The sequence below is a fragment of the Triticum aestivum genome, chromosome 1D, assembly GCF_018294505.1.
Source record: "Triticum aestivum cultivar Chinese Spring chromosome 1D, IWGSC CS RefSeq v2.1, whole genome shotgun sequence".
Lineage (NCBI taxonomy): Eukaryota > Viridiplantae > Streptophyta > Magnoliopsida > Poales > Poaceae > Triticum > Triticum aestivum.
In genome coordinates this window covers 469,637,291-469,648,544 of record NC_057796.1, presented here as the reverse complement: position 1 = coordinate 469,648,544, position 11,254 = coordinate 469,637,291, and the positions used below count along the sequence as shown (strand labels likewise).

At 47.8% G+C, this 11,254-nt stretch overlaps 1 protein-coding gene across 1 annotated transcript; it reads right to left on the bottom strand.

The window, feature by feature from the left end:
- Positions 1–335: 335 nt before the first annotated feature.
- LOC123183070 (ubiquitin-conjugating enzyme E2 36) lies at positions 336–4,677 on the bottom strand. The gene is made up of 8 exons (XM_044595805.1): positions 4,467–4,677; positions 4,326–4,353; positions 4,138–4,224; positions 2,212–2,270; positions 1,300–1,341; positions 1,152–1,225; positions 823–920; positions 336–676 (listed from the first exon to the last, which is right to left on the bottom strand). The coding sequence occupies exons 1-8, from the start codon at positions 4,500–4,502 to the stop codon at positions 639–641; spliced, it is 462 nt and encodes a 153-aa protein (XP_044451740.1). The 5' UTR covers positions 4,503–4,677; the 3' UTR covers positions 336–638.
- Between the last annotated feature and the right edge of the window lie 6,577 nt (positions 4,678–11,254).

The following is an 11,254-nucleotide window of genomic DNA, read 5'->3' as shown; positions in this document are numbered from 1 at the left end:
TGGAGAACCTTTTTTCTTTAAATCTGTAAACCTTTTTTGATTTCATATTTTTATTTTCGTAACAAAAAAATCAAATAAAACTGGGGCAGCACGCTAGTGGATCGGCCCATGGTAGCAGCGCTGCATAGGAGCTCCCCCACTCCCCACCTTACCTCACTCAGAACCAATCTTACTCATCAAGATTCATACATTAACCATTTGATTTGGAAAATCATAAGTATGTTCAGTTCAACTTACCAAAAAGGGGAAAAAAAAGTAACCAAAGCAGCTGGAGATTGAAAAAAAAATTGAACATTACTAAAAAAATCCAAAAGAAAACCAAATCATCAGAGGTGTTTGGGGGAGAAATACAGAGAGCCACTATTTCATTTGGAGAGCTTACATACCGGATCACAACAGATATTTTTAATTGGAGAAACAATTGAGGATGAACGAGAAACAGAGCGTGTTCTATAAGCAGCAAGTTATGAAGCGTGCCAGAACACGCACCACAAATACAACCACCAACAAGAAATGATGCCGCTCTGGATACATTCGTCCATCGCAAATCATTTCAAGTGTGTTTTTATCAAGCAAATGGTTTTCGATTAGGCCCAACTATGACACAGTGTTATTACATCCATAACAGCGTTAGCTTGTCATGCGCCACTGGCATACATACGAGTCCATTCCTTCGCTGCAAAGTGCAGAAATGATATGGTAAGATATCACGAAAATCAGAAATGGAGGAAAACGGCATGTCAGGTGGGTATCCAGAAAATGGATAGTGGAGCATAAAACACAGTTTCAGCGTGTAACTTTGTTGACAGCGTCTCCACGTACCTGTCTCAACAGCTTCAGCTTCATTGGATTTCCAGTGTTTTGCGACGTTTTCTGAGAGAGGATCATCTGGGTTTGGGGCGCTCAGCAGTGCCTGAATGCTGCAGACGAAATATTGTCAAGTGGCAGTGAAGTAGTACACTAACATCGTCGACAATAGAAATACCAGAAACATCCCTCTGGAAATACGATAGTATGATATTTACCATGAAGGCATGATATGTCAACTACCACAAAACTACTCCCTCCGTCCCATAATGTCAAAAAACGTCATACATTATGGGACGGATGGAGTACTTGGCAAAGGTGCAATGGAAGTCAGCAGTGGTTACCTCAGAAGAACAGTGCGTATCTGAAGAGCTGGACTCCACTTGTCCTTTAGGATGTCGAGGCATATTCTACCAAGCTGCAGTTTACATCCATCAGAAATGAGACGCTCTTTTTCAAAATGATGTTCCGCTAATAATATCAGTTGCATACCTTGTCAATGTTGGGATGGTATATTTTTGTGAGAAACCTAACCTGCATCAGGAACAACCAAAGAACGATGTCCATCAGAAAGCCTCACACAACAGTGACAACAAATAGAAAAGTATTGCAGAAAAGAGACATACTTCGCAAACCACAACTAGATTCTCAGCTACACGGGTACCTCTTATTTAACATGATAGCAACTGGCATTCTGGGATGTTACTCGTTATATTATGATTCACATGTACAGAGAGTTCCATATAACACTGCCAAATAAGTAAAGTGTTGAACACTGTACAGAGGATGAACGAAGTGAACAGAAAGACAAATTTACTGGTATTGATATTACAAGAATTAGCAGGATGCTACTACTGACTATCGCCGTATTCCTGGTCACCATGATGGTGTGCAAGTCAAAGAATAGAACATCTCAAGAACAAACAATGGCACCACGCAACAGATGTAAATAACATACATGAATGAAACAAGGTAGAAACATAGCAGGAAGATTCGCATAGTGATGTTACATTCCAACTTCATTGTGTATTATGGTTGTTGGAATAACTATGCAGCATAGTTCTTTACTACAACAGAAATAATGTGCTCAGAGTTCTTTACTACGACAGAAACAATGTGCTCAGTTCAATTAGCCACAGGCATAAATAAGAAGGAGACCAGGGAAAGGACAACGAGATGGCAGCCCATTCCTATTATCAAATTTTAGTGCCATACAAACTTTGCCAAGATCACCGTGATAGATTTTGAAAATAGTGATTCGCAATGACGACTATGGAACAACCGAAATTTACATCAAGGACTTCACCAAGACAAGCACATCCATGATCCATCACAGTACTATTAAGTTTCAACTAATAGCTCTTTAAACCAAAACTAACTTATTCTCGATAAATAAAAGTTTACTTTAGGAGCAGCCATCGGATATTCCTCGGGTAAGAAAAGTTCAAGCTTGAAGACTCCACCTGTCCAAGACATGGCAGAAGAAACAAAATCAGGACACCAGATATAGACAAATAAGGAAAAGAATGTTTGCCCCAATAAAAATGCCTAACATAATCAGATATAACGTACCAAGTGGCAAGACAAGTGAACTAAGGACATGTTTTCAAGGCTAGTTTTGCCACAGCTAAGCTTAGACAATTTGTGGCTTGCCATAAGAGTGTCACCATTAAAATTAGAGCGCGCCATAAGCTTAAGCAGTTAAGTGACAAATGGTACTCTCCATCCAACAATAGAAAGCAAGATGTTATTTCTGCCATTCATTAATTACACATGTAACATTCATAATACCGATATGGTCAATTTCCACGGGCTAATTGATTAATATAACATTGTCATAGATCTAGCATGAAAGAGTCAAAACTTGTCTCACATATCACAACTACACTTATAGCAAGCGTAAATGCAAAAGGCAATCTTCCGATGTGGCATGACTTGTACAAGTAGAAAGCAGGTTCAATAGAGCTCATGCAGTCCTATGTGACAACCGTCCAGACTGGATATGTAAATCTATTTTGGTGCATAAAAAACAAAGCGCAATATGTATACGTCATCTTCTTACAATGGATATGTAAACTTTTCTTATAAGCACACTACGAGCACAACAACCACCAGGATGAACCAAAGAAAAATGGAGTTAACCCAGGCACATGATGGTGACCCTGCTGCTCCATCCACTACTCAGACAAGATAAGTTTACAGGTGTACAGCTGCGGCATCACTAGAGCAACGCCTCTAGGTGATCATACTGCTAGTATTACCATCTATGCTGGTTTACAACACATCTGCAGAAAATTTTACAAGCAGAATATAGCACATAGAAAGGCCACAAACAGATACTAGATAATACAGGTAATCAGAATACAGCAACGAAAATTGCGGTCAAGGAAGGAACACCAACACTATTACATCCGTGTACCCCCATAGCATTACAAGTTATGCCACAGCTAAGCTTTAGACAACTTGTGGCTTGCCATAAAAGTGAGGCCATTAAAATTAGAGCACATCATAAGCTTAAGCAGTAAAGTGACAAATGGTACTCTCCAACCATCCGACAATAGAAAACAAGGTGTTATTTCTGCCATTTATTAGTTACACGCAACATTTAGTATCTAAGATTAATATGTCAATGTCATAGATCTAGCATGAAGGAGTCAAAACTTGTCACACATATCATGAGTACACATATAGCAGGCGTAAATGCAAAGGGTGGTCTTCCTATGTGGCATAACTTGTAGTGCAGATAGAAAGCAGGTTCATGCAGTCCTATGTGCCAACCATCTACAACCCCAATGGTTATGTAAAGCTACTTTGGCGTATAACCAATAAAGTGCAAGCTCAACATGGATGTGTAACCTTTCTTACAACGGATATGTAAGCTTTTCTTACAAGGACACTGGAAGAATGGAAAGCACCAGGATGAATCAAAACAAAATGGAATTGAACCAGCACATGATGGCGACACTAGTGCTATAAGCTATTCGGTACTCAGACAAGATAAGTTTACAGGCGTACAGCAGCCGTGGCACTAGAGCAACGCCCCTAGGTGATCATACTGGTAGCATTACCATCCATGCTGTTTTACAACACATCTGCAGAAATTTTTACAAGCGGAAGATAGCACATATAAAGGCCACAAACAGATGCATAATAATACAAGTAATCAGAGTACAGCAACAACAATTGCAGTCCAGGAAGACCAGACACTATACATCCGTAGCCCCATAGCATTGCAGGATGGAGAGCACATAGATACTGGTAGACACGCTATTTCAGCAGGGGAAACAAACGATATATTATATGGAAGAAAAAAAGGCATATGTATCATGCCTTCGTAGGGAGACTGCGCGGGGCCAAGGACCATGACATTGAAGTAGCGCATGTTCTCCTCCGACGGTGAGGCGCTGATCCCCGGCGCTGCACGGATCGACACACACACACACGAATCAGAACAACAGACACCGGGGGGGGGCGCCGAAATCGACCGGAATTCTCTCTGTGCGAGAAGAAGAACAAACCTGGCTCGCTGAGCAGCCGCTGCGTCTCCTGCAGGGGCAGATCCAAATTCGGAAAGGGTTAGGCGCGCGGCGCGGACGGATTACAAGCGAAACGGAGGACAGATCTGGCGGGCGGGAGGGGGCGATCGGAATCGCACGCACCTTGATGATCCGGCGGGGGAGGTTGCTGTTGGCCATGGAATCCGACCGGGGGGCGCCTGGAGCTTGGTGCGGCGACGCAGGCGGGGCGGGGCGGGGAGGGACAGCGCGAGAGGTCAAAGGAGTCGTCAAATTCGGTCCGGGGGGAGGGAGGATGAGAGAGGGTGGGGTGGGCGACGAGCGAGCCGGAGATGGTCGATGGTTGTACTGTTCCCCTCCGCTTATATATAACGCAACCCGTTCGTGGCAGCGGCCCCACGCTGCGGCCCACCAGCTGACGCTCGCTCGCTCCTGATATTTTCTCCGTGCATGGAAATGAAAAAATCTGAAGAAGAAAAAAAAACAGTACTAGTACTGCTAGGGAACGCAGGGCGGACTGTGCGTGCGGAAGAGCAACTGCAAAGGGCCGACCCATTTTGTCCGCCTGCGCCCGTTTGGGTCGGCGCATTTGCGGTTCAAATTTACGCCTCAACGCTGCTGAGGAACGCAGGGAACGCAGGGAGGACTGTGCGTGCGGAACAGAATTGGGTTTGTCTGCCCAACTCGGGCAACCAACCTGGGGGCAAAAGCGGGCGACGCGCCGGGATTCCTCGCAGCTTCACTCCTACGCTAGCTGACGAACTTTGACGGAAAGGAGAAGGTTTACATTCTTCTTCCTTGCCTGCCTGCCTGCCTTTGCTGCGTCGACATGGGCCGATGGGAACCACGGGTTCAGAGACATGTTGTAGAGCCTTGCAAAAATGGAAACGAATGTGCAAACTGTTTTTTTATAATTATAAACCGTCCTGTACCTGCGACCATGATCCTTCCAAGTTTTTACTAGGTACCCTCGCAAACCATGTAAAGCATTGCTTAATGATAAGGTTATTAATAAAGCTAGCCATAATGGTCTTCCCTAAAAAACCGACTTTGTTAGAGCAACTCTAGCAGACCCCGCAAAACCATGGCCCGCATAAGTGTTTTACGGGCTGAGGAAAACGGATTATAAGGGTTGATTTTAACTGCGGCCGAACAGAACCCGTATAATCAACCCGTAAAAGAGAATATTCTCTAAATATACCATCTTCTTCCTCACGCCCTTCCCACCTCGACCTTCGTCCTCTCGCCGTGTGCGCCTCCTGCCTCCGCGACCGTCTCCTCGTGCTCGCCAGCGAGCGCGACCGGGCCGGGGCCAGCAGCAATGCCGACTGCAGCAGCAGACGGCCGCAGCGCGCGGGCGGAGGCCAAGGCCGCCGGGCAGCGCGGGCGGCGGCCGAACTCCTCCATTCGCTAGCTACACGCGCATCCATTGAGCTGCTAGCTAGCTAGCTAGCTGATCCATTCGAATCGATTCGGCTGGCTAGCTAGCTAGCTAGCTCCTCGTCGAGAGAACCGCGGGCCAGAGCGGCGGACGGCCGGCGGGCTTGGCGGACGGGCCGGATGGCTGGCGGGCGCGGCAGTGAGGGCCGGCGTTGCGGCTGGGGACGGGCGGAAGGGAGCGAGCCATGAAGTTTCCGCTGGCAGTTGGACTCCCACCAACGGTCTTTCACGTATACAGGTCGTCCTCGGGTCATCTCCGAAATCCTTATTTTCACGGGTTCGGCCGCGATGTTTGCGGTGCCCCTTAAAATTGTTTACGGGTTGGGGTGGTTTACGGGTTCTATTCTGGAGCCATGAGGTCGGAGCCGACCACGTCCATCACAATGCAGTTGCGGCGCCTATGGCGGACGTGCACCATACGCGGCGTCGGAGAGTGTGACTCCGCCTCGCCAATGTCCGCTGGGAGGGCTGCCAGCGCCTCCCGCGCTTGGTGCCTTGCACGGCGGGCACGGCGTGCCATACTTGCCTCGGCGCGCCAATGAAGTGGTTGTAGATCCGCCACCGCGTTCGAACGCTAAACGGACTGCACTGCCTCCGGTGAGGTAGCGGCGGCACGCCTCGCGCCAGATCCATGCGCCATTTGGACGGACGCAATTGATTCCTGGCGGAAGGAGTCCGACCGCTGCCGTCGGCCAGCCTCCTCCCGGGAGCGGGGTAGAGCAAGGCAGAAGGCAATCTCCTCCTCGGGGCCACGTGGGACGAGCTCCGGGTCAACGGATCTGGAGGTGTAGGACTCGCATCCGCTGACCCCCATGCCAAAGAAGGTGGGAGATCGTCGGACGAGAATTTGTGGCCGGAGGGGAGTGGATTGGAGGGGAGTGGAGTGGAATGTGGCTAGGGTTCGTCCGGAGTGCGGATAGGAACCAATTTATGTGAGGTCGGATGGGCCAGAGTGGGTCGGATCCGACATGATGGGTGCGTCCGGGCGTCCCTATATCCGCCCCACATATTGGCTGAATATGGGGTTGTAGGTCAGTCCGGACGTTTGGACTGAATATGGGGCGCGGTTGGGTGACAATTTCTCGTCTAGATAGTGACTAGGCAGGGGCGTTTGTGGCGGATATGGGGTCCGGTTGTAGATGCTCTAAGCAAGCCACAATAAAAAAAATCCCACCCTTTATTATGGTAGTGGAAAGTGGAAACGGTATTATACTACATTTTAGGTAATGTAGTTTACACTTTTCTTAACCGCAAAAGAATGCGTAAACTACATTTCCGAGACGCTCCTAGCTCCTCCGGTCTCTTCACGCCAAAACAAAAATGGGATCTAAGCATTTCTGGTCTTTAATCTTACATATGTCATCCACCTAAAAACTACTCCTCCCACCGGTTTGGTTTATAAGTCAAGCACAGGTTTAGAGTTCTCCGATCTAACTAGGAAAACATGTATTATATTTTATGAAGAAAATATATCTTTAGATTCATTGTCAAATGGGCCAGTTCTTTTCAGGCAAGATTCTACAGAATCAGGATTCTGGAAAATTCTTTCAGAATCTGTCATCGAGTTCTTTTCAAAGATTGTAGTTTGAGATTCTAGAAAGTTTTGTGTGTTGAAATGTCTGTACTACCCTTAGACAGAATTTGTTTGATGAAATGTATTTTATCTATCAACAATAGCTAGCATCAATTCAAGCATGAAGAAACAAAGAGATGCAAAAAGGAGGGCTCACCGTGAGCGTCGGCGTCGAACTTTGCGGGACGGGGCTGAGGGCCAGGGCGGACTGAGGGGCGAGGAGCTGAGGATGGAAGCTGGCCGGCGGGGGCGGAGACGGCTTGGCCTGGCCGGCGGCGGCGCGGCAACCCTAGCCGCTGCCCCGAAGCTGACGGGGCGGGGCGAACTGCCGGGCGGGGAGGGCGGGGCGGACCGGGCAAGGGAGGCTGGCCGGTGGGGGTGGGGGCGGCTCGAAGGTCCGCTGCCCCGATGCGGTGCGGGAACTGGGAGATGAGCGAGCGGTCGGGTGCGTCCGCTCGTTTTCGGGGTCCTGGGCTGGACTGCGGGGTGGCATTTCGACCGTAGATATGTGATACAATAGGGGTACAGCTATACTTGGAAACGTTTTTTTTATAGGACTAGCCAGAATTCTGAGATTGTGGGAGAAACCGGGTATTTTGGGATTTTGGATTGCACTAGGCTTCTGCAGAATCCGGTTGCGATTTTGGAAGTTCTTCTTTCGCCCGGGATTTTCGGGACCGAGATTCTTCATAATCTGCTCAAAAGAACTGGGCCATAGTTTCGGATCATATAATCTGTGTAGCATAGTATACAGGTTTTATTAGTCAAATTGAAGACCTAAAAATCCATGTCTGACTAATATACGATCTGTAGGGAATACGATGGATCCGCGCAACTCCCAAAGATAGTGCGACAGGCGGAACGGCCTTCGATTAAAAGGAAGTGGAACTGGAGACCTCTTCTTTTAAGTCCGTGTTAGATGAGGATACTATTAACCTCGGAAAAAAGATGAGGGTGCTATTAGTTAATTATTTGAGACTACTTGTACCATTAGTCTGTGCACCATATGCGGAGTCGGAGAGTGTGTCTCTGCCTTGCCAACGTAAGTCGAGAGGGCTGCCGGCGCCTGCCGCATCCGTTGCCTTGCATGGCGGGCACGACGTGCCATACTTGCCTACACGCGCCAATGAAGCGGTTGCGCATTCGCCACCGCATTTGCACGACAGACGGACTGCAATGCCTTCGATGAGGCAGTGGCGGCACGCCTCGCGCCAGATCCATGCGCCATTTGGACGAATGCAATGAATTCCTGGCAGAAGTAGTCTGACCGCTACCGTCGGCCAGCCTCCTCCCAGGAGCGGCCAGAGTAAGGCGGAAGGCAATCTCCTCTTTGAGGCCGTGTAGGACAAGCTCCAGGTAGTTCGAAAGTTTGGGCCGAATATGGGACGCCCGGTTGGGTGACAATCTCTCGTCTAGACAGTGACTAGGGAACCGGCGTTTGGGGCGGATATGGGGTCTGGTTGTAGATGCTCTAAGCAAGCCACAATGATTTTTTTTCACCCTTTATTATAGTAGTGTAAAGTGGAAACAACATTATACTACATTTTGGGTAATGTACTTAACACTTTTCATAACCGCAAAAAATGTGTGTACTACATTTTCGAGACGTTCCTAGCTCCTATGGCCCTTTCGCGGCAAAATGAAAGTTGGGATTAAGCATTTCTAGTCATTAATCTTACATATGTCATCCACCTAAAAACAACTGCTCCCTCTGGTTCGGTTTATAAGTCGGGCACAGGTTTAGAGTTCTTCGATCTAACTAGGAAAACATGTATTATATTTTATGAATAAAATATATCTTTAGATTCATTGCCAAATATAGTTTCGGATCATATAATTTGTGTGGCATATTATAAAGGTTTTATTAGTCAAATTAAAGACCTAACGTGTCTGACTAATATATGATTTGGAGGGAGTACGATGGATCTGCGCATCTCCCAAGGATAGTGCGACAGGCGGAGCGGCCTTCGATTAAAAGGAAGTGGAACTGGAGAGATCTTCTTTTAAGTCTGTGTTAGATGAGGATACTATTAACCTCACAAACAAAGTGAGGATGCTATTACTTTATTATTTGAGATTACATATACTATTAGTCTGTGCATCATACGTGGCGTCAGAGAGTGCGGCCCCGCAAAAAAAAAAGAGTGCGGCTCCGCCTTGCCAATGTCCGCCGTGAGGGCTGCCGGCACCTCCCGCACCCGCTGCCTTGCACGGCGCCACGATGTGACATACTTGCCTCGGCGTGCCAATAAAGCGGTTGCGCATCCGCCACCACGTTTGGACACCAGACGGACTGCACTGCCTCCGGTGAGGCAGCGGCGGCACACCTCGCGCCAGATCCATGCGCCATTTGGGTGGACGCAATGGATTCCTGGCGAAGTAGTCTGACTGCTACCGTCGGCAAGCCTCCTCCCGGGAGCGGTGCGGAGCAAGGCGGAAGGCAATCTCCTCCTCGGGTCCGCGTGGGACGAGTTTCGGGTCAACGGATCTGGAGTTGTAGGACTCGCCTCCACTACCCGCGATGCTAGAGAAGGTGGGAGATCACCGGACAGGAGCATGTGGCCAGAGGGGAGTGGATTGGAGGGTAGGGGAGGGGAGTGGAATGCGGCTAGGGTTCATCCGGAGTGTGGATAGGATCCAATTTATGTGGGGTCGGGTGGGCCAGAGTGGGTCAAATCCGACATGGTGGACGCGTCCGGGCGTCCCTATATCCACCCCCATATGGGCTGAATATGGGGTTGCCCGTCAGTCCGGACATTTGGGCCGAATATGGGGCGTCTGGTTGTGTGACAATTTCTCGTCTATACAGTGACTAGGCAGGCGGGCATTTGGGCGGATATGGGGTTCGGTTGTAGATGCTCTAAGCAAGCCACAATGATTTTTTCCCACCCTTTATTCTGGTAGTGGGAAGTGGAAACAACATCATACTACATTTTGCGTAATGTAGTTTGCACTTTTCTTAACCGCAAAAAAAATGTTTAAACACACTTCCGAGACACTCCTAGCCCCTCCGGCCTTTTGACGGCAAAACAAAATCTGGGATGTAAACATTTCTAGCTTTTAACTTTACATATGTCATCCACCAAATCTTTGCCTTCTTGCGGGTGGCGGGTGGGAATGGACTCGCATGGGGAATGGCTACTTGGGTATGTGTGGTATCCCCATCCTACTTTTCCCATGACAACTTTGTCCTCCACCACAGACTGGTCCAACCGTGAAAGATGATGGCCAAATCCCGAATATAAGATCCTAGGAGCAGCGCTACTCTGTCTCGTCCAGCTTCGAGGTGGGTAACCTCAAGCCATTACAAGGTCACTAATGACGCCATCGTATGCCAGTGAGGGCGGCTCACAGATAAGATGGCAGCAATACCAACAAAAAATTTCACCAAATTAGATCAAAATTGAGAATCCCCCCCTTGGCTTTGATTCCAAACAAGCACTTATTTTTACATATGTATTTCACATATTGCTATAAACCTTCTTCAGTCTCTAGCTTCCAAAACCACTTTGCCATCAAAGCTTTGCTCATAAACTCCAAATTCGGAACCCCCAAACCTCCCTATTCTTTTGGTCTACAAACATATTTCCAATTAACCAGGTGATATTTCTTCTTATCCGCATCTCCTTGTCAAACAAATCTATCTCTAAAGAAATAAGCTCTCTTCATACCCCAACAAGAATGGGATAGAAGGACATCATGTATAATGGTATATTACTCAAGCTAGCTTGCACCAACACCAGCCTCCCAACAATACTGAACAATTTCCCCTTGCAAACGGGCACAATATCTTCTCTATTTTATTTCCTACCTCTTTCCGGTGTTTGTTGCTTATCCACACATCAGAGGTAGGAATGCCCGGATATTTCAAAGGCACCTCAACCAATTTGCAAGTAAATATATCCTGGTAGATTTCAAC

Coding starts and splice junctions, on each gene's coding strand:
- LOC123183070 (XM_044595805.1), bottom strand. CDS start 4,502: ATGGCCAACAGCAACCTCCCCCGCCGGATCATCAAG. Junction 921..1,151: donor ATACGCACTGTTCTTCTGAG/GTAACCACTGCT, acceptor TTTCGTCTGCAG/CATTCAGGCACTGCTGAGCG. Junction 677..822: donor AGCTGAAGCTGTTGAGACAG/GTACGTGGAGAC, acceptor TGCACTTTGCAG/CGAAGGAATGGACTCGTATG.